Below are 24,543 nucleotides of genomic sequence, written 5' to 3'. Positions count from 1 at the left end.
GGATTGAATGACTGTGACGAGCTTCAAACTCCTGAAGGCTAGGCGTTAGTAACAGACGCAAAAGAATCAAGAGATTCTATTCCAACCTGATTGAGAACTGATAGATGATTAGCCGTGCTGTGACAGAGCATTTGGACCTTTTTCACTGAGAGGATGGGATGTAGCCATTGACAACGGTGATGCCCTACATACAGCTTGCCATGGAAAGGAGTAAGAAGGATTGAAGGAAGAAGTAGAGAAGTAGAAAAAGAAAGGGCACAGTATCTCCATACGCTTATCTGAAATTCCCACCATTAATTTACATAAGTATTTCTATCCTTTTTTATTTATCTTTTAAATATCTAATCCAAATACATTTGAATCCGCCTGACTGAGATTTACAAGGTGACCATAGCTGCTTCATACCAACAATCTCCGTGGGATCGACCCTTACTCACGTAAGGTATTACTTGGACGACCCAGTGCACTTGCTGGTTAGTTGTGCGGAGTTGTGAATTCAATTTTAGACACCGTGATATTGAGCACCAAGTTTTTGGAGCCATTACCGGGGATTGTTTCGAGTTAGAAAAGAATGAATCACAATTTCGTGCACCAATCACATCAATGGCCTTGCACTCTCCTTTTGGATTCTCTTCTGTATTGCTTGGGAGAATACTGGGAGGAGTTTGAATGACTTTCTTACTCAGCTGGCCCACTTGTGCCTCCAGATTTCTTATGGAGGATCTTGTTTCATTCATGAAACTGAAAGTGGCCTTTGACAGATCAGAGACTAGATTGGCTAAATTAGAAGTGTTTTGTTCAGAATTCTCTGTCTGTTGCTGAGAAGATGATGGATATGGCTTGCTATTGCTCAGCCTATTGCGTCCACCATTGTTAAAGCCTTGTTGAGGCTTTTGTTGATCATTCCATGAGAAATTTGGATGATTTCTCCATGATGGATTATAGGTGTTTCCATAAGGTTCACCCATATAATTAACCTCTGCCATGGTAGGGTTCTCAGGATCATAAGCTTCTTCAGAAGCTGCCTCTTTAGTACTGTTGGATGCATTTTGCCATCCATTCAAACTTTGAGAGATCATGTTGACTTGCTGAGTCAACACTTTGTTCTGAGCCAATATGGCATTCAGAGCATCAATTTCAAGAACTCCTTTCTTCTGAGATATCCCATTATTCACAGAATTCCTCTCAGAGGTGTACATGAATTGGTTGTTTGCAACCATGTCAATGAGTTCTTGAGCCTCTTCAGGCATTTTCTTTAGGTGAATAGATCCACCTGCAGAATGGTCCAATGACATTTTCGAAAATTCAGATAGACCATAATAGAATATATCTAATATGGTCCATTCTGAAAACATGTCAGAGGGACACCTTTTGGTCAGCTGCTTATATCTTTCCCAAACTTCATAGAGGGATTCACCATCTTTTTGTTTGAAGGTTTGAACATCCACTCTCAGCTTGCTCAGCTTTTGAGGAGGAAAGAATTTATCTAAGAAAGCAGTGACCAGCTTATCCCAGGAGTCCAGGCTATCCTTGGGTTGTGAATCCAACCATATTCTAGCTCTATCTCTTATAGCAAAAGGGAAAAGCATGAGTCTGTAGACTTCAGGATCAACTCCATTCGTCTTTACAGTCTCACAGATCTGCAAGAACTCAGTTAAAAACTGGTAAGGATCTTCAGATGGAAGTCCATAAAACTTGCAGTTTTGTTGCATTAAGGCAACTAGCTGAGGTTTCAGCTCAAAATTATTGGCTCCAATGGCAGGAATGGAGATGCTTCTCCCATCAAACTTGGACGTTGGCTTTGTGAAGTCACCAAGCATTCTCCTTGCATTATTATTATTATTTTCGGCTGCCATCTCCTTCTCTTGTTCTAATATTTCTGAAAGGTTACCTTTAGATTGTTGTAACTTAGCTTCTCTTAATTTTCTCTTCAGAGTCCTTTCAGGTTCTGGATCAATTTCAACAAGAGTGCCTTTTTCCTTGTTCCTACTCATATGAAAGAGAAGAAAACAAGAAAAGAAAGAGGAATCCTCTATGTCACAGTATAGAGATTCCTTTATGTTAGTAGAAAAAGAAAGGGAGAAGAAAGTAGAAGAGGGGATTCAGATATTTAGGTGAAGAGGGGTGAAGAGAAGTGTTAGTAATTAAATAAATAAATAGAATAAGAAAAGAGAGGGAGAATTTCGAAAACAATTTTGAAAAAGGGGTTAGTAATATTCGAAAATTAGAGATAAGATAAGATTAAAATTTAAAAGAATTTTTGAAAAAGAGAGAAGTATTTTCGAAAATTAGAGAGGGAAAAATAGTTAGGTGGTCTTGAAAAAGATAAGAAACAAACAAAAAGATAATTAGTTAATTGAAAAAGATTTTAAAATCAAATTTGAAAAGATAAGAAGATAAGAGGTTAGATAAGATATTTTGAAATCAAATTTTGAAAAGATAAAATTTTGAAAAAGATAAGATAAAAGATAAAAAGATATATTTGAAAAAGATTAAATTTTTAAAATGACTTAACTAACAAGAAACTACAAGATAAGATTTTAGAACTTAAAGATTGAACCTTTCTTAACAAGAAAGTAACAAACTTCAAATTTTTGAACCAATCACATTAATTGTTAGCTAATTTTCGAAAATATGATATAAAGATAAGAAAAATATTTTGAAAATATTTTGAAAAAGATTTTTGAAATTTTCGAAAAATAGAAAAAAAATGAAAAAGATATAATTTTTGAAAAAGATTTCGAAAAGATAAGATTTTTAAAATTGAAAATTTGACTTGACTTGTAAGAAACAACTAATTTTGAAAATTTTTTGACTAAGTCAACTCAAATTTTCAAAAATTTGGAGAGAAATAAGGAAAAGATATTTTTTATTTTTGAATTTTTAATGATGAGAGAGAAAAACATAAAAATGACCCAAAATATGAAAATTTTGGATCAAACACATAATGCATGCAAGAACACTATGAATGTTAAGATGAACACCAAGAACACTTTGAAGATCATGATGAACATCAAGAACATAATTTTGAAAAAAATTTTATGCAAAGAAAACATGCAAGACACCAAACTTAGAAATCTTTAATGCATGGAAAATATGAATGCAAAAGTGCATATAAAAAACAACAAACAACACAAAACAAGAAATCATCAAGATCAACAAGAAGACTTGTCAAGAACAACTTGAAGATCATGAAGAACACTATGAATGCATGAGATTTTCGAAAAAATGCAAGAAAAAATTTTAAAAGCATGCAATTGACACCAAACTTAAAAATTAACACAAGACTCAAACAAGAAACACAAAATATTTTTTATTTTTATGATTTTCTAAATTTTTTTGTATTTTTATTTTAATTTTTTTCGAAAAACATGGTTAGAAAAACGAAAAAGAAAAGAAAAATTTTGAAAAAAGATTTTTGAAAAGAAAATTACCTAATCTGAGCAACAAGATGAACCGTCAGTTGTCCATACTCGAACAATCCCCCGCAACGGCGCCAAAAACTTGGTGGACGAAATTGTGATCCTCAAAGTTGGTCTCTTTGTATTCGTGTGAAATCAAAAATACCCCAAAGAGATCATGGTGTGATAAATTGGGATCTTAATAATCCCTGGTGTGATCATAACTCCATTCATCTTAACCAGCAAGTGTACTGGGTCATCCAAGTAATACCTTACGTGAGTAAGGGTCGATCCCACAGAGATTGTTGGTATGAAGCAAGCTATGGTCACCTTGTAAATCTCAGTTAGGCAGATTAAATTGGTTTATGATGAGTTCGAAAATTAATTAATAAATAGAAAATAAAAGGGATAGAAATACTTATGTAAATCAATAGTAGAAATTTCAGATAGGCGTATGGAGATGCTGTGCTCCTCTTGAATCTCTACTTTCTTATTACATTCATCCAATCCTTCTTACTCCTTTCCATGGCAAGCTGTATGTAGGGCATCACTGTTGTCAATGGCTACATCTCATCCTCTCAGTGAAAATGTTCCTATGCTCTGTCATAGCACGGCTAATCATCTGTCAGTTCTCAATCAGGTTGGAATAGAATCCCTTGATTCTTTTGCGTTTGTCATCACGCCCAGCCTTCAGGAGTTTGAAGCTCGTCACAGTCATTCAATCCCAGAATCCTACTCGGAATACCATAGACAAGGTTTAGACTTTCCGAATCCTCATGAATGCCGCCATCTATCTAGCTTATACCACGAAGATTCTGTTGGGGAATCTAAAAGATATGCGCCCAGCCTAAGGTAGAACGAAAGTGGTTGTCAATCACGCGCGTTCATAGGTGAGAATGATGATGAGTGTCATGGATCATCACATTCATCAAGTTGAAGTGCAACGTATATCTTGGAATAAGAATAAAAGAGAATTGAATAGAAAGTAATAGTAATTGTATTGAAACTTGAGGTACAGCAGAGCTCCACACCCTTAATCTATGGTGTGCAGAAACTCCACCGTTGAAAATACATAAGTGAAAGGTTCAGGCATGGCCGAATGGCCAGTCCCCTGAATGATCAAGAGACCGAATGATCAAAGACTACAAAGTCAAAAGATTAAACTGTCAAAAGATGTCTAATACAATAGTAACTTATCCTATTTATACTAGACTAGCTACTAGGGTTTACATGAGTAAGTAATTGATGCATAAATCCACTTCCGGGGCCCACTTGGTGTATGCTTGGGCTGAGCTTGATCTATCCACGAGCTGAGGCTTCTCTTGGAGTTGAACTCCAAGTTATAACGTGTTTTGGGCGTTCAACTCCGGATCATGACGTTTTTCTGGCGTTTAACTCCAGGCAGCAGCATGTACTTGGCGTTCAACGCCAAGTTACGTCGTCAATTTCCGAATAAAGTATGGACTATTATATATTGCTGGAAAGCTCTGGATGTCTACTTTCCAAATCCGTTGAGAGCGCGCCATTTGGAGTTCTGTAGCTCTAGAAAATCCATTTTGAGTGCAGGGAGGTCAGATTCCAACAGCATCAGCAGTCCTTTTGTCAGCCTTTTTCAGAGTTTTGCTCAAGTCCCTCAATTTCAGCCAGAAATTACCTGAAATCACAGAAAAACACACAAACTCATAGTAAAGTCCAGAAATGTGAATTCAACATAAAAACTAATGAAAACATCCCTAAAAGTAGCTTGAACTTACTAAAAACTACCTAAAAACAATGCCAAAAAGCGTATAAATTATCCGCTCATCAGTATTCTATTCTTTGTGTTTGTGTTTTATTTTCTTGTATTCTTTGTTGTGTTCTGCTTTCTGATATCTTAATTTCTTTATTTATTTGTATCTTCTGTTTACTGTTTCTCTGTATTCTGCTATTTATCTGCTAAACAACAGAGAATTAATGAACTTAACTAATAACCCCGACCTTACTAAGAACTCCCCAGTTCTTACCCCTTCTCTCTCCCTTCTCCCTTCAGATGGAAGCATGAGTATCCTTCCGTAGTTCGCTGATGACGTTCCACCTGACTTGAGTTTTGAAGACCTAGAACGTATTTTCCCTCACTTTAGTAGTTTAGAGGGACTAGGTGAGTATAGAGTCTAGGCTAGCCTGAGCGCCTGCTTATAGACTTCTTGAGCAGGTCAGGGTCTGGGATGTTGTATGTATATATATGTATAAATTTATTATCTAGCTATATCTAGGGGTGTTCTAAATAAAGATCTTTACTCTAATAAACGTGAGATAAATGAATATTGTTAACTTTTTTTATATTTATATAAGTGTGGTTGTTTATAACTGTTGTATCTGTTATTATTTGCAAATTGATTGTGAATGATTCCATTTATTAGTCCAAACGTTTTCAAAAAAATACCTCGCTAAATAACTACGCTTTTAACAACGAGTCAGGCTCATATAATAAATAATAGATAATAATTAGGAAGACAAGTTGGTAGCACTCAGTTTTCAATATGATCTAGACATACTGAAAATTGGGTGTTACAGCTTCACCATTGATTTCTTCTGAACAAAAATGACATCAACGTGAAGAGGAGGAAGATATGAACACTTTAATCGGATTAATTTTTTATTAGAATTACAGAACTCAAGAAATCAAATGCCGAAGGTTATGGCTTCCATGGCTTCTCGTTCTCTCTCACTCACGGCTCCCTTCCTTTTTTTGTCTTGGTTCCGTTGAAAAGAAAAAAAAAGAAAAGAAAGGAAGATGATGATGTGATGGGATTAATAAAGGGGCAGGTGTCATTAAGGTAACATGTCACTTGTTTAAGCTGCTGAGTCAGCGATTCAAGTTATAAATATCTTAAATAATGGATAACTATAAAAGTTAGATATATTAAAACACAAGTAATTATATATATAGGGATAAATATATATATGAATTACTAATATAAATGATATTAATAATATATTGATAAAAGATATACGATAAAGCATTAGAAAAGCTAAGTTTACCGAAGAGTACCGATATTTACTTATACCGACAAATTTTGGACTAAATAATGATATTAAAAAAATTTTATTTTAATCAAAGAGGATAATAATAATAATAATAATAATAATAATAATAATAATAATAATAATAATAATAATAATTTTATCCTTTCTTAAAATATTCTGTTATAATAAAATTATATGAAAATTCTAATTAATTTAAATTCTAGTTATCATAAAATTAGTTAAATCTTATTATAGCAAAATTATATAATAATCTTAATTAATCCAATCTCAAATGATAATAATAATTACAAAAAATCAATATTAACTTTGATTATTAAAATAATTTTTAATAAATAATTTTTAATAAAATAGTTTTTAATATAATGTATTACTGGCAATTATGTGATTATTAATGATTGGAAGTCTTTGTTGAACGGTTATTAATAAAATTTACTAGTTTTCATTCGATAAAACTAAAAATGTGTTAATGTCGTAAAGGAGTAATATTAAATATATAATAGAAGAAAGCAGGTTAGTAACACCTTACTTTTAGTACGATTATAACGTGTTAGAAATTGGATCGTTACAAGTGGAATAGTAGTGGTAAGAAGAGAGAAACGGGTGTTTAGCGGTGGTGGTAATAGTAACGGTGTGAAGCGTAGATGATGATGGTGGTGAGAAGAGAGGAAAAAAATAATTTTATCATTTAAAAAATTAATTTGTTTAAAAAAAATTATTTTAATACTAAGCAAAACGTTGAGAATAATTTTAATACTAAACAAGACATTAAAGACAATTTTAAACAAAAAATAAAAATTAGAGATAATTTTAATTTTCAAACTAAACCACCAAAATCGTATTTACCCTAAACATATCATGCCTTATTAAGTTATTAATGACAACCCAACCTATCGATGGAATAAATTGGTAGGAGAAAATTACATACACAAATTCTCTGGAAAAAAAGTTATTAAAATGCCTTTAATTTTCTATTAAGAAGTATCCCAGATAAAAGATTAAATAGTAATTATTAAAGGAACCAATTAATAACGCACATAATAAAAGAAATAAAATGAACAACAATACTCTAGATTGAAAATGGAAAAAAAAATCAACGACAAAAGATCAACTATGCTTCTAATTAATATAAACATATGAACTAGTAAATTTGAATGTTCACTACCTTAAACCAAATTACACTATGCCACTCATTGTTTGTTTTTTCCCAATTCTAAAATCACCAAGTCTTAATCATATGCATTTCTATTTAATGGGCACAAGCATTGTTGGTGGATCATGTTAGGTTGGGGTTCGTAGCTAACTCCACAGCCGTAACAGAACCTGTGATGACACCTGCAGTTTATGAACATGAAAACACGAACAATCAAATTACTAACTAAAAAACTAAAAGAGAAAAGGACAAAATAGCGCTTTGTTACTTTTTCTTTTTTGCCAAAATAATAATAACAAACTATATACCTATGAGATAAGTTAGTTACAACTTCTTTGTCGTAATGGATGATGCTTCTTGCTAGTATTAATTAGCCAAATCATAATAGTAGTAATAATATGTAGTGTAAGTACCACAAAGACCCATAATAAGAATGGGTTGATAAATATGAAAAGGTGGTCAATATTTTTTTTTTATTTTGTATTTCGATCAATACTAATTAATTTTTTATTTTTTTTACTAAAAACATTAGTTCTTTAATTTTTTTTATAAATATATATCATTTTTTGTGTGTTTTTTTTTTTTAATATTGTTGCTTTTGGATATAGTCCAACTTTCCTTTATGCCCAATCATTAAACAGTTCTATATCAATGAAACATAAGAAGAGTAGGAACTAATTATTTTTTGGTCAATTCTTTTAAAATATATTATTTTTTATTCTAAATTTTAAATTATAAATCCTAAATTTTTTAGTACTTATTCTTTTCAAATGCTTATTTTTCTTGTTCTGATTACATTTCATGAGATTCGTGTTCATTCTCCATAAATTCTTCCTTATAGGATTTTAATTAGAACTTGTAAATTGAATTCAAACATTAAATATAGCATCTCGAAACAAGAATAGACCTAGCAACGATATACAAGATTGAAGTGGCCAAATAAACTTAGATCATTTTTTAAACGTAAGAGGTTTGATGCTGAATGTTCTAATGTTTTCTCTACGATTTTCATTTTGTTGTGGCGTTTCGATGTAAGAAGTTTGATGCTAAATGCTTGTGGAATCATAAAATGAAAGCATCTTAAACTCAGGTCCGTTGTTTGATTTGATGACTTCTACAGATTTTTTAGAATTAGTGCAACTAGCTATTCTTTAAAAATTGTGTTTTCACAAATTGAACAAATCATTTCACTAAATTGGAAGCCTCAGCTTTTTGTTCCATCAAGTAAATCCATGTAAATATGCTCCTATCATCAACTACTTTTAAAAAAGATATTTGTGGCCATATTTTTAAGGTATATTTATGTGTATTAAATCGAAACAAGAATCTGCCCTGCTTGTACTAAGAGAAAAGGGCAATTTCTTTTGCTTTCTAAAGTGACTGAGGTCACTTGGACTTTTATTCAATTCACAATCTATGAAATCATACTTTTCATTATAATCATTCAATTTTGTGATAACTACCCTAGCCTATTATGCCAAATTCTACTTGAATCTGAACTATTAACAGTTTGAGCAGTACTTATTTGTGATGCAATGTTGAATGCATGATGTGCATGATTTTCCAAAAACATAAAGGCCACTAGCTGCTTTAGCTACTCCAATCATCTTCTATGATGAACCTATATCTCATAAATAGAATCAGAGACTTCTAATTTGCACTTTAAATTAGAAGTGATGAAACAGACTGAACTTCAAGTTGAATGTAGGTATATAAAGAGTATTTGTAAGGTAAAGTCTATCGGAAAATGAGATGATTCCCATTATGTCGCTAGTGGTATAAGAACCTTCAGGAAGCCTAACAATAATTGGAAGGATATGAAAAAATGTGTCAAAATGTTAAGAGTGAATATAACACATTGTCAGTTGCTCCATTGTCAATTATCCAAGATTTTGACATTTCTATTTTATTACTATTCTTAGCCATTACATTTGACTTAAAATGTAGAACCCAAATCACTCTTTTACCTTTCATTGATGAAGGCTGGGCAATTATTTGGTTGGTACTATTATTCAGTGTAATTAAAAGTACAATATACAAGGGACATATATTGGTGCTAGAAGAATCAAAGTAATAAAAGCATAGAATTTTATAATTAATATGCAGATATGCTATATAAATATAAACGATACTAACTGATCTAAATTGATTCTAATGATTCTCTAATGATTCTCTAACATCTCCCCTGAAACTCAAGTGGGAGCTAAGGATACCATCTTGAGTTTGGATAACAAAATCCGAAAATAAGTTGGGTGATGAGTTTTCGTGAAGATATCAACAGTCTGATCCAGTGTTCCAACAGCAATGAGACGAACAGTATCAATAAGGATACGTTGCTGAACAAAGTGACAATCAATCTCAATGTGTTTGGTACGTTCATGAAACACATCATTATGGGCAATCTGAATAGCGATACAGTTGTCACAAAAAACACTAGTAGAGGACGACTGAGGAGCACCCAAATCTTCGAGAAGCCAACGAATCGAAATAACCTCAGTAGTGGTGTCAGCGAGAGCACGGTACTCAACTTCTGTGCTTGAGCGGGCAGTGAACGTTTGCTTTTTAGCACGCCAAGAAATGAGAGCGTTGCCAAGAAACAAATAGTAACGAGTAGTAGAACGATGATCAGTAGGATCACCAGCCCAATCAGCATCGGAGTATGCCTGAAGGGACAAAGATGAATGGACAAAAAAATAAAGACCATGAAATAGAGTGCCTTTGATGTAGCGAAGAATGCGAAGAATTGCCGCATAGTGAGTAGTACGAGGAGATGACAAGAACTAGCTAAGTACATGAACTGGATAGGCAATGTCTAGTCGGGTGACAGTCAAGTAGACGAGACCTCTAACTAACTGTCAATAGAGAGTCAGATTATCCAAAATAGTGCCATCCATAGGGCTAAATCAAACATTAGGCTCAAGTGGAGTAGACTCAGTGCGACTATCTGTAATCCCAGCGCGAGCAAGAAGATCTGAAGCATACTTAGCCTAAGAGAGATAGATGCCATCATCTGTGGAGATGGCCTCGAGACTAAGAAAATAGCTAAGAGAACCAAGATCTTTCATCTCAAAGGTACGGTGAAGTGAGGCTTTGAGATCAGAGATACCATCAACATCATCTCCAGTAATGATCATGTCATCAACATACAAAAGCAGAAGAACAACTCCATGTGCACTTTTACGAATAAAAAGTGCATTCTCATGAGGATTGCAAGTGAAATCGAGATTGCAGATGGTGGTGCTGAACTTGTCAAACCATTCACGAGGAGCTTGCTTAAGACCATAAAGTGCCTTGTGAAGAAGACAGACTTTGTTAGAAGGATAAGGATAACCTAGAGGTGGTTTCATATAGAGCTTCTTTTTCAAATCTCCATTAAGAAATACATTCTTCACATCCATCTTACTGAGAGACCATTTTTTTTACCGCATCAATGGCAAGAAGAGCTCTAACAGATGTGAGACGAACAACAGAAGCAAAAGTCTCTTCATAGTCTATACCATACTCTTGCGTACAACCTTGAGCAACCAAGCATGTCTTATAACAGTCAATAGAGCCATCAGAGCGAGTTTTGATATTGTATACCCATCTACTGTCCACAACTTCCTGATTAGAAGGAAGATCAACCAAATCCCAAGTGTGTGCTTTTTCAAGTGCCTGTATTTCTTCCTACATTTCTTGTTGCCAATTTGAATTTGTGGAGGCTTCTCTGAATAACTTAGGTTCATGTTGATGAAGAATAGTAGAAAAGTAATGATAATCAATAAGACGAAGAGGTAGATTCCTTACCCTAGAAGAACGAGTGGGAGGATTAGACATGACGGTAGGAACGGCATCGCCGTCCGGTCTGGAATCATTGGGAGATGGAGAAGGCGGAAGAGTAGGAGGCTGTAAAGGATGACCCGAGATAGAACCTATAGAATCATCACTAGAAAAAAGGTCAACATTGGGGTTAGTGAAGAAAGGTGACTGGGTGGGAGGAATAAACTCAAAGGAGGAAAAACAAGAAAACATGTGATGCTCCCAGAAGACAACATGACGAGATATATGAATACGTTTAGAGAGAGGATCCCAACAATGATAACCCTTGTGTTCATTGCCATAACCAAGAAAATAACACATGTGAGCACGAGGTTCGAGTTTACTGTGCTCATGAAGGTGAAGAAGAACAAAACAAACACAACCGAAAACTCAAAGAGAACTGTAATCTGGAAAGGTATGATAAAGACGCTCAAAGGGAGTAACATTACCAAGAACAGAAGAAGGAAGTCTATTGATAACATGAACAGTAGTAAGAACAGCTTCACCCCAAGTACGCTCAGGACACGAAGAAGAAAGAAGCATTGCACGAACAGAGTCAAAAATGTGACGATGTTTACGTTTAGCTCGACCATTTTGTTGAGAAGTACCAGGACAAGAAAACTCAGACAAAGTACCATGTTCTGCTAGAAAGGCTAAAAGTTTGGAATCACGGTGTTTTATAGCATTATCGCGTCGAAAAACCTTAATGACTTTGGAAAACTTGGCAAAGTTAATATAGATCTGAGGTAACTCATGGCGATTAGTCATCAATAAACCCAAGTAAAGCGTGAATAATCATCAATAAAAATGATAAAGTATTGAGCTCCTCCCATAGAAGTGATGGGAGTGGGCCCCAAACATCAGAGTGGATAAGATCAAAAGGAGAACAAGCAAGAGTTGAATTATTGTGAAACGATGAAGCAGGTTGTTTGGAAGTTTGACAAGAAATGCAATCAAAAGACTCAATAGGAACCAGACCCAATACACCCTGAGATATAAGAGGATGAAATTTTTCTAAGGAGCTGTGGGCAAGACGTTGATGCCATAAGTAAAGGGTAGACGGAGAAGAAGTAGCACAGAGATTTGGCATAAAAGGAATATGAAAATTCTCGAGTACAAATAACCTTCTGACCTTACGTCCAGTCCCGATGATTTATCCCATCCGGCGATCCTGTACACGACAACCAGACATGAAAAAAGTGACATCAAAATCCAGATCAACAAGTTGTCCAACAGAAATAAGATTAAAGTTAAGGTTGGGAATATAATAGGTATCAGGAAGATTAAGAGTCGACTGGGAGATAGAACCATTGTGTGTTGTGTGCAAGAGGGAACCATTAGCAGTATTGATAGAATGTGCATTTGTAGTGGTAGATAGAGACGAGAAAAGATCACGCAACGGAGACATGTGATTAAAGCAACCCGAGTCAAAATACCATTTAGAATTACCTGGAGAAGTCGAAAAAGCAGCAGGAGTATTACCAGAAAGCGAGAGAAGATGCTTAAGAAGAGATGTAATATTAGAGAGAGAGAGAGAGAGACAGACAGACAGACAGACAGACAGAAGACAGGTTGAGAGGAGCAGATGTGGTAGATTCAGTAGCAGAGATAGCAGAAGCAGATGCATTCTTGGAGAAGTTGGGATGAGAATGATGCTCGAGGTGACCAGGACGTGGTGGCCGAGTAGGACAGGCAGTAATAAAATTTCCCGAGAGCTTGTAGTAATGGCAGAACACTTATAGACAATTGTAGCTAATGTGACCTTTCTGTTGACATTTGTGACATTCAACAAAAGGACAGTCTGAGAAAAAGTGCCCAGAACAGTTACAGTTTCGACAGAATTTACCCTTTCTGTCTCTGGTAGCCAAAATATCTGAAGTATCCATAATTAGTAGAGATAAAGATCAGAGAGAGGAGAGAAAACTGTAAATTCGGAGCAGAGAACAAGAAAATGGATGGTAAAATCAGAAAGAGCTCACCAAAAAACCTTAGAGAGGGTCCTAAAAAACCTTAGAGATGGTCCCACGTAAGCACTACGTCAGATGCCACGTCATGAGGATAGGACACGTGGCGCCGTGTGAATGGAGAAGAAGAGCGCGTCAACGCTGACCAGGAAAGAAGGGGCACACGGGTCAGGTCGGGCAGTAGGGTCGAGTGCAGGTCCGTGTGCTAAGCCTTCGATCTGGACGCAGATCGAACGACGTTGGAAGGAGGAGCACTTCAATTGGGTAGGGAACTTTGGGCGGCGCATCCAACGGCTTCCAGCGGCGATTCTAGTGGCGTTGAAAACTTCACAACGAGACGAAGGCGGGGGTAGTGGCGTTGACGAACCAAAGCGTCAATAAAGAGTCGAAAAAAGAGGACAAAGTACTGTCAGAGGAGACAAAACACAAGAGGCTAGAAACCAATTGTTATTGAAAAAAAAGCAACCTAAGCTCTTGAGTTTGAAACTTATTTGAAACAACTAAATAAAAAACATGCCTAAACTGATAGAACGAGTGCAAATGGAACTCTCTAAAGAAAGTGCAGACAAAACTATCGGAGGGAAGCTCAGACGGAAATGCCGGAAGGAAGCGCAAATGGAACTGCCAAAAGGAAGCGCAGCGAAACTACCACAAGGAAATGCAGACGGAATTGCCACAAGGAAACACAAATGGAACTGCCAGAATGAAACGTAGACGAAATTGTCGGAAGGAAACGCAGACAAAACTGTCGGAAGAGAACGCAGACAGAACTGCCGCAAGAGTGGCCAACTGCAGAAAAACTACTAAAAGGATGGCGAACTGCCGGAAAACTACTGAAAAGTGAAAAACTGTGAAGAGATGACAAACTATCGAAAAGTGATGAAAAATATATGGTTTCTCCATGAGAATAAGTAAGTAGTGGGTGAGGTAATCGGTGACGTAAGAAAAGCATTAAAGCATTGACAAAAGAGAGAGGAAAAAATGGCATGGAAGAAAAGTATGAAAGTACGGTGATTTCACCAAAAGAAAATCAACTTATCATTCTCAAGAAGGATACCATAACTCCGATACCATGTTAGAAACAAAAGACCAAGCTGAAGAAAGTGTTTTGTGTATTATTCAGTGTGATAAAAAAAAATACAATATACAAGGGATATATATAGGTGCTAGAAGAATCAAATTAATAAAAGCATAGAATCCTACAATTAATATACAGATATGCTATATAAATATAAACGATACTAATTGATCTAAATTGATTCTAATGATTCTCTAACAAGAGTAAAGCGAGCTTCTGCTCTTGAGTGAACTCCAAAGCTAGTTCCTTATCTTTCTGCCTTTGGTCTACACTGGTTTCATCATGATTCTCATCAATGGCTGCATAGTTGATTGTAGCATCATCACCATATCTTTCCTTCAAATGTGGTGCTAGACCATGTTTGCGAAAGCAAACATAACATCTACTATGTGACCGTTCTTACCACAGTGATTGCAGATCACTCTTCCTCTACCTTGTCCTCTTCCACCATGAGTCTTTCCTCTTCCTCTCCTCATACTATAGGTATTCTCTCCTCTGCCAGTGTTTGTTTCAGGGCTTTTGTTGTTGTCTTGAGTTTTGGCGTATGTTGCGCTCATCAAAACCTTAGACTCACTATCATCTCCAATTAATTGCCTTTCTTGATGAGTAAGTAGTGAAAAACTTGAATCAATGTCTGAGAGAGGGTTCATTAGTATGATCTAAAACTTTTACTCCAATAAATTGTTCACTCAATCCCCTTAAGAACCTAACAAAATTTCCTTCAGCTCTATATCTTCTCACTACTCCAAGACCACACGAGCATTTCTCTCCACAATTGCATAGTGAAATCGGTTGAAAGCTATCTAACTCTTCCCAAAGTGGCTTCAGCTTCATGAAATAGGCAGTCACGGACAAATCACTTTGCCTTACTGCATACAATTCCTCCTTTAGCTCAGCCACTCTAAATCTGTCTCCATGATAATAATTTCTCCTCGAAGTTATCTTCGTTTCATTTGGTTTCTTAATTGATCCATCAAATTTATTCTTAGAGTTTAAAGTTAAAGTCATCGATCTACACTATTCACTGTAATTAGATCCCTTCATCAAGATAGGCGTAAAGGAAATACCAGAATTTTCAGAGGGATGGAGGAAATAGGGACTGGAAGGATCTGTGCTTGGATTGAACCTACCACATCCTTTTCCAGCTCCAGCTTGAAACTTCAACATTTGATTCAAGATCGCAGCAATTGATTCAGCATTTATCATGCTTAGGTTCACCTCTGGTTCCAAATCTTGATTGAATGCCCCATGGCGTCAATTTTGTGAATCTTTCAGCTAAATTCACAATTGATTCAAAATCTCATGCAAAATCATGTTCACTTTTCTCAATCCCGAGCTACTTTGTCATACACCATCTCAATCCACACTCACACCATGATGAAAGTGAGCTTAGAGAGTAATTTTGTGTGTGCTCCCGTAGAATTGAGAGAGAACTGAACGAGAGAGACAAGTGAATTTGAAAAAGTGATTTCAGTGAAATGGTAAATATCAACTCTATTATACTGTATTCTGTTCCTTATATACATAGCTAATACAAAATATCTTCTCCTAACTAACTCTAACAAATTTACAACTAACAAATCACCCAAGTAATAAAGTTAGAAGCATTAATAGTATGGCAAGCATAATACAACTAACTACATAACAACTTTCTAGAAGTGGAAAGCTAAACAATAGATAGAAAAAGATTAAGAAAGAGAAACAGAGATTTAAAGAAAAAATTTTGGTAGTTATTGGCTAAAAAATTGGTTATTAAATCTTACTCCTTTTTTCTTTTGGTGTCGAAATCTTTTCTCTCTCACGTTATAATGATCAACTTAATTGGTGAAGTCACGCATTTCAACAAGGAAATGTAACATGTTACCATGAAATAATTTTTTCATGTGTCTCCTTCCATACTTGCTCAATAAATTCAATAAAGTATACAGAACTTTAATTATATTATAGTTGTAAATATTTGTGTCACCATTAAAATTTGTTGATGATAAAATACCCTCAAAATATATTAAAAAATAACAAGTGTTTAATAGTTAAATATGTATTTTTAAAATAAATTTTAAAGATCAAATTTTGATATAGTTTTTTTCTAGCATAATAGAAAAATGAGACAATATATATATAATTTTGAAATTATTTTAAAATATTTTTTTGTTAATGTCCTGTTGAGTTAGAAAAAATAAATAACACATTGATGATGACAAACATGATTAAGTTGGGTTAAAAACTCAAGTGATTTTTGATGAATTGATTCAAGTGTGAATGCCTAAAGTTGTTGCAGCCCAAACTAATGAAACAAAGTTATCACAATGCAGCTGAATGCAAGTTGAACTCTAAACCAAGCCCAATGTCAATCAAGCAAAAGAGAAGTTACCCTAAGCTAAGCTTCAAAAATTCACTTTAGGCATGGTTCTGAAAATCGAACCGGACCGGCCGATCCGACCGGTTTAACTGTGAACCGATGATTTTTACGGTTTGGTTTAACATAAAAAACTGCCATAATCAAAATCGTTTTCAAATTGTTGAACTGGCTAAGAATCGGTCGGTCGGATCGAACCGAGACCTAGCCAATTTTCTTATTTTGCCCAAAAATGCCAAAACGCAACTGTTTAGCATTCAGTAAAACACCCCAACCCTACCAACCCTAACTCCTTCCAACTCTCCAACAGTGCAGCACACAATCCCTCTCTCGTCCCTCTCATCACCCTCGAGCTGGCCGTTCCTCCCAACACCGGCGAGCTCAATCCCTCCCTTTCGTTCAGCCGCCAGACTGCTTTTGACGCCGTCTCCGGTTGGAGCTTCGAAGCTCAGTCAGTCCCTCACTCAGCTAACGTCTCAGACTCTCAGCAGTGGAAGCATAGTCATCGGGCTCGCCTCTTACCTCCGTCATGTAGCTCTGTTCCTCCGTCGCCAGTTCTGTTCATGCCTCCGTCGCCAGCTCTGTTCTTCTAGGTATTTTACTATTTTTTTTAACAATAATTGTTGAATAATCTCTGAACTTGTTATGGTCTTATTGTTTGAATAATTGTTAATTAATCTATGAATTCCTAGGTTGAATAATAGGTTGAATAATGGTTGAATATTATTAATTAATAATTTTGAATTTGTGATTTACTAATTTTTCATTTTTCTTCTTCAATTATTGTTGTCTGTGGTTTAGGATTGATAATTTGTAGTTCTATTGTCTTTAATTTCTATTTTGAATTTTAGTGTTTACATTCATTGACTGATTTTGTTTGATTCTGTTATGGTTCTGCTTCTGTATACCTGTTGCTGTCCTTGAGAGTTGAGAACTTGAGATTATTGAGTTGTTGTATTTGGATATTTGGATACTGTAAAGTGCATTTGCGCATATTCCAGATGAATTAGAAGAGAAGCTGGTGAATAAAGTTTTAAATTGTGAAATCATGTGTTTTTGCTTGAATTTTAGAAGAAAGAGCAATGTAATGTATTCCTATTTATGATTCCATAAGACCAAGGTTAAATTAACAATTCAGGTAGAGTTGAGTTTTGTTCATGAGTAATTAAATGCACAAAACAAGAATAGGATTGCTAATTAAATTTGAAATTTCTAATTAGTGACTTGTTAAGTTACTGTTGTTGTTGTGCTGCTGTTTTGTTATGGCACTGTTGTTATTATGCTCCTGTTTTGTAATGGTTGTTGTTGAATGCTAAAAATGGAAATCAAATCAAATGCTGGTTGTTGCTGAATGAGTAAGGTAGCTACCTGCCAATGCCATATATAAATAAACTGATGAATGATGATGACGGTAGTGGAAGGAGAGTCAAAGTGTATAGGTAGTTGGTGATATGTTATGCTTTCTTATTCAATGACTACTTGTTATGTTGATACCTCAACTTAGAAACAACACTAGATCCCGTTTATGGCTTGCTCAACAAGAAGAATCTGTTGCTAAGAGAGCTCTCTTACAACAGATGAACGCAACGCTGCCTAAGATTAAACCGAAAAGGTCATCTTGCAAGGTTCAGGTTCATGTTCAGTTAGCATAATACCACAGAATGATCAACATTTTCTAACTGAACTAGCTAAACATTCTTTTGAAATTGATAATCCTTTGTCTCCTGACATTTCTAAATTAGAATCTAAGGTGTTAAGTGATCCTGCTAACCCTCAAAGTCAAAATTTAATATTTAAATATTTCTTTTTACTATTTAACTTTTGAGTTTGTATTTTGATAAGATCATATGAATTTGGTTGATTATTTTTTGTGTAGTGTTTTAAATTTAGAAGATATTTTAGGATGTTTATTTATTATTTTATTCTAAAATAGTTTTTTCAGTTGAACCATCGGTTGGACTAGTAAACTAGTGAACCAGTGACGAGCTATTTGATGACCGGTCTGGTTTTCAGAACCTTGACTTCAGGTAAACACCAGAGAGAGAAAGCTTTACTTTCAAAGTCAAACACCAAAGAAGAAGGAAAGAGAAAGCAAATCAAGAAAGTTAATGTCAAATCAAGTTAATTAAAAGCATGTTAAGCAAGTTCAAAGGTTAAAGGTAATTTATTTTCTTTTGCATGTAAGTTAATTGCTTCACATCTTTTCTTACACTCTGCAACAACATTTTGGAAAAAATGAAGAAAGTAGTGGTTGAACATCTCTACTGAGAATCAATGGTTGAAAGTGTTTCTTGGAGCCAAAACACAAATCTAATGGTTTGGATTTTGCTAAGCTTATTGAAAAAGTTGAATGGTGCTACTGCTGTGTCTGCTACGGTGCTAAGGCCTAATTCAAAATCCCTAATTTTTTGGGATGATTGAAGAAAGAGAAGGAATGATCTCAGTTAGCCCAAGGACCGAGAAGTTGACTTTGAAAAAACTCTAACAATGGCTCAGAGAAAGATACAAAAGAAAAAATGAATCTCATTGGAGACCAAGGAGAGAGAACTCAAGAAAGAGAAAAGTGAAAACCTCACAACAGAGTTTGAAGTTTTGAAAACATTGCACCTATACTAAAAGGAGCACCCCGCCAAGATGAAGAACAAGGTTTTGAGTTCAGATATTGGGTTCTGCATATAGAATTAAGGCTGCGAATCATCATCTCCTTCATGTTTTACTGTTTATATTTCTTTTTCAATGTATATCTTTCTTTGTTTCATTTTGAAGTAAAAGGCAAAAGAGAGAGACATTGATAAAAACCATTGAGAGAAAAGGTTGAGTGATACACTTGAGAGAAAAGTCAAAAGTTATTTTAGATTTTTTTTGGTTGTATTTCTATTTTGTATCAAGTACCTGAGAGATATCCCTTACTAAGTTGGATAAGCACTTAGTGTGTCTGGTTTATGTATGTACATAACCAAATCAAGTTTATGTTGAAGTTTGATGTGCCTCAGATAGGATTATGTTGAGTCCTAAAAAATTTGTGCATGTAATACTTAAAAGATAGTGAAAACTCTACCAACGTTGTAGTGGAGACTGAATGTAGGTTGCATTGCACAAGGCAATTAAACCAAGATATATGGCTGTGTCACCTTCTTCTTCTTCTCTGCATTAATTCTATTTTTTGGTTTTATGAGACAAAACAGAATTGTCTCCTACATAATCTACTGCGTAGACTAAATAGAAGCCCAATTATAATTTCTGATTTTAGGGCTTAATTAATCAAAATTAAAGAAGACCATAAATTCAACATCTCCCTTCTCTAAGCCTTCTAGAATCTTCCTGTCGCAAAAATATTTTTAAAATGAAAAGAATCTAAAGACCTAATTTTAGTTTTTTTATATAAATAATTATTTAAATATTTATATAAAATACTTTGAATTAAATCTAGAAACAATTTGTCATATTTTAAAATAATTTAGTATCTTCTTATTGTTATCATGTTTTAAAATAATTTAAGGGTATTTGTTAACAAATTTAAGGGCAATTTACATAAATAAAATGAACGAAAGAAACTGTTATGCAAATACAACATTCTGAAAAACTAGAGTCAAATGCAACAAACCCAATTGTATGTAATCTGCGATACCCTAACGCGGAACCTAAATACACGTAATCCGCTACACTCTGTCGCAGATTACGTTGAGAAGTTAAATACTCATAAACCGCTACACCCTTTAGCGGATTATGAAGAGAGTGGAAGCAAAGAAGATGCCTATATATACCCAACAAGTTGTGTAGAGTGTCATTTTCTTTCATTCATAACTTGAAGAATGGAGAGTGAAGAAAGCTTTTTGGTGTTAGTGCACTCTTTTGGAAAAATAAAAAAGAGTAAGAGGCACGGTGTGAAGTTTACAGATAGAGAACCACTGAGTGTTTTCATGAGGTCGTCTAATACACTGTTGGATCTAAAGACCAGTATATTGCAGAAGTTGGGCGCGGGTGGCACAAAGTGGGTGAAGAAGCTGTTTTACAAGATTCCTATTGTGGTTGTGTCAACCGGCGTGCAATATGAAACATTCGTGTTACGATCAGATAAAGATATCCTGGTGTTGTTTCATTGTAGTCGGAGTTTAACAGAAGTGAGGATACATGAGTTGTTTGCGAAGCTGGAACATGGGATCGATAGTTCTGGGGCATCCGCGCCAAACCCTCAGTCCACCACGATGGAGGGTGCCTCTACCTCGATGCCCGTCGTTGCACCTAAGTGTTTGTTGGAGTATCGGCCAGCTGGTCCAGTTGGGGTATTCACTTCAACTCATCCATCTCCAAATGTAGGACGTGAGGGGGAACCGGATCGGGTTGAAAATGCGATGCTAGAGGATGATTCTGACGAAGAGCCTGCTGATATTGGAGGGGACAGCGATGATGAAATTCCGACAAACCCAGCAACATGTTAACCATGGAGGAAGACGTGGTTGGCAAAATAGAAAGTAGTAGCACAGATACTGGGAAGAGTCCTATGCCGAGCTACCTCGTTGGATCCTTGGTGTGTAGTCTACCATGGAGGGGACGGTTGCCTTGTTGAAGACGTCTCCGGTTCAAGTCGGTGATGACGTTGACGACTCAACCGTGTACTTTCATCGTCTTTTCTAGACGTTTCCTCCTTGTGTTGAAGCTTTCCGATATTGCAAGCCATTGGTCAGAATAGACGGTACTCATCTGTATGGCAAGTATTGCGGGACTTTGCTCCTGGCCATCGCCCAAGATGGGAACTCCAACATCTTGCCTATTGCTTTCAGTCTCGTGGAGGGGAAAAATGCCGAGTCGTGGTCTTTCTTCCTGACCAACCTGCGCCAACATGTGACTCCACAATAGGGGATAGAATAGAATTAACACACTCATATAGGCACAACGGCATCAAGGCTGCACTAGAGAACCCTAACAGTGGGTGGTTACCCCCTCATGCGTATCGAGCATTTTGTATTCGGCATGTTGCAGCTAACTTCGCACTCAGTTTCAAGGGCACGGATACAAAGCGTTTTCTTGTGAACGCTGCTTATGCGAAGACTGAGGCAGAGTTTCACTATTGGTTTGATATAATGTGGACTAAGAATCCGACAATGTGTGATTGGGCGAATAGAATAGAATACGATAAGTGGCCTCAGCACCAGGATGGTGGCAGACAATTTGATCACATGAAGACCAAATATCTGAGTGTGTTAATTCTGTTCTGAAGGGTACGCGGAATCTTCCGGTTACTGCCCTGGTGAAGTCCACATATGGTCGGCTAGCGGAGTTGTTTGTGATTCGTAGTCAGACGGCAGAGGCTCAGTTGGCCAACGATGCCAAGTTTTTCCAGTCTTTTATGAAGGCAATGGAGCGCAATTTGAAAGACTCCAAGTGCTTCACTGTCACCCTATTTGATAGACACCAGTCTGAGTATATCGTTGCCAAGACAACACCGACCGGGTTCTTTTCACTAGGGACGTACCGAGTTTCCCTTCAGGATCGTACATGTGACTGTGGATACTTTCAGGCTTTCCATTATCCATGTTGCCATGCAATTGCATGTTGTGCCCAGTCACGGCTTGACTGGTCTATCTATGTCGACGAAGTCTACACCATGCAGAAGGTGTTTAGGGTGTACCAGATGGGTTTTGTGCCGCCAATACCAGAGGAACTTTGTCCACCTTATGATGGTCCGACCGTTATTCCGGATCCTAGCTTGAGGTGTTGTCGTGATGGGCGACCGAGGTCTACCAGAATCCGGAACAACATGGATGAGGCCGACCCTAACCGACCGAAGTGATGCGGGCTTTGGGCGTAGATCTTGCCCCCGGAGAGGCTCCACCGTTGCTGGTAGTTCGTAGGACTTGTAGTGTTTGTGCTTCTAGTTTTTTAATTTTATTTTCTCATGTAGCGATTTAAGTTTTTGGGTGTTAGTGTTAGTGCCTTTGGTGTGTTAGTGTTAGTGTTACTTCCGACCTATTTGTATGACTTATGACATTTTTATTTCCTTTAAGTGTTAATCGTTTGTGACTATTACATTTGTATAACTTATGTAGTAATTTATTCTATATTAGTGCTAATGCCTGGTGGCTATTATATTTCTACGGCTTATTGCTTATGACGAGTATATTTGTATAACTTTGTACATCTTGCATCACCAGTTGTTACTATTAGACTGGTATTCATGAATATGTCACCAAGCATCCACTCTCTTCATAATCCGCTAGAGGGTGTTGCGGAATAGGCTTCGGGACCATATGATCATAAACCGCTACAGGTGTAGCGATTTATGAGTATTTAACTTCTCAACGTAATCTGCGACAGGGTATAGCGGATTACGTATATTTAGATTCCGCGTTAAAGTGTTGTAAATTACATACAATTATGTTTATTGCACTTACGGCTGATTTTTCAGAATGTTATATTTGTATAACAGTTTCTTTCATTGATTTTATTTGTGTAAATTGCCCCAAATTTAATAATTTTTTTAAACACAATTTAATAGTTCATAATTATTTTTGTAATTTATCCTAAAAGTTTTCAAATAAAATTATATACTATTATTTTATCATGTTCTCGGTTTTATTGTACGAGTAAAGTAGTATATATATAATCCCAATTTACTAGAGTAACGTTAGAAAAATAATAATTAAAATTATTTTATTTAATTGAACACTTATAATTTTATATATTTAATATTGATAATTATATATTTATCAAATCTAAAATTATTTATTTATTTTAACAATAATTAAAAAGAAAAATAAGGATTATTGGATGGTTGATTTTTATAAAGTGGAAACTCAGGTGCAGTCGACTTCACTCGAAGTTGATAGCTGAGAGCCGTTAAATAAAAATTTAGTCAAATAAGTCAAACCATTTAACAGTTCTCAACTATCAACTTTACGTGAAGTCGGCTGCACCTTGTCACCTTTTTATAATTTAATGGTCTCTCAAATATTTTCCATATTTATATATAAGAAGGGACGAAAAAAAAGGAAACGGACCTGCATGTTATATCATTGCAGCCATCTGTCTTCTCAACGTAGCGCTTGCAATTAGGGCACTGTTTCCACTTCCTTCTCTTGGCTAAATCCAGCATCAGATCATTGCTTTTGTTATTCTTTTTCTGAAATTTCTCACAGCTCAATTCTGTATGCCAAGGTGCCTGACACTTGACACAAATGCTTCTCTTGCAATGAGGACAATCCGATCCCAGCATCCTACTTTTTCCATCATCATTGTTGTTGATTAACAAGGCAGAGCAATCACTGAAAGGACAATAGAATTTGACATTTTCAGGGATCGCCGATTCGCTTAGAACGCGCTCCCACCATTCGAAAACATTGCTCGGTAGAATTGATTTGCAGTGGTTAGGGTTCAAGATTCCAGAGCATGTTGGCTCAGGGCACACGACATTGAACACATTGTCTTTGAGCTTCGCCACGATGTATTGGGCTACGCATCTTGTGCAGTAGAAGTGCGTGCAACCCTCCAAGTCGAAGGACTGGTTTAGAGGCTTCGATTCAAAGCAGATTTGGCAAAGAAAAGATGGGACGTCAAGATGAATAGGAGTTTGTTCTTCAATGGCGTCCAGAAAATTTTCAAGGCTCAAATCACTGATGGAAGGAAAATTAGCAGCAACTCTTGTTTCCTTTCTTTTCATTCTTTTTATGGGAATGCACACGCATGGCGTTCCAACCTTGTTGCCCATTTTACTACTTGTTCTACAAACACCATTAAGTGTGGAAAGAAGGTTGATTTGTATATATTTTGTA

The 24,543-nt window shown here is 35.9% G+C and overlaps 1 protein-coding gene across 1 annotated transcript; it reads right to left on the bottom strand.

Annotated features, from left to right (window-relative positions):
- Nucleotides 1-23,735: 23,735 nt before the first annotated feature.
- Nucleotides 23,736-24,479, bottom strand: LOC112777785 (E3 ubiquitin-protein ligase RSL1-like). Its single transcript, XM_025822178.1, has one exon. It carries the CDS (start codon nucleotides 24,477-24,479, stop codon nucleotides 23,736-23,738), a length of 744 nt encoding a protein of 247 aa, XP_025677963.1.
- Nucleotides 24,480-24,543: the final 64 nt, after the last annotated feature.

The sequence above is a fragment of the Arachis hypogaea genome, chromosome 3 (assembly GCF_003086295.3).
Source record: "Arachis hypogaea cultivar Tifrunner chromosome 3, arahy.Tifrunner.gnm2.J5K5, whole genome shotgun sequence".
Taxonomy (NCBI): Eukaryota; Viridiplantae; Streptophyta; class Magnoliopsida; order Fabales; family Fabaceae; genus Arachis; species Arachis hypogaea.
This window is presented reverse-complemented; position numbering and strand designations above follow the sequence as displayed.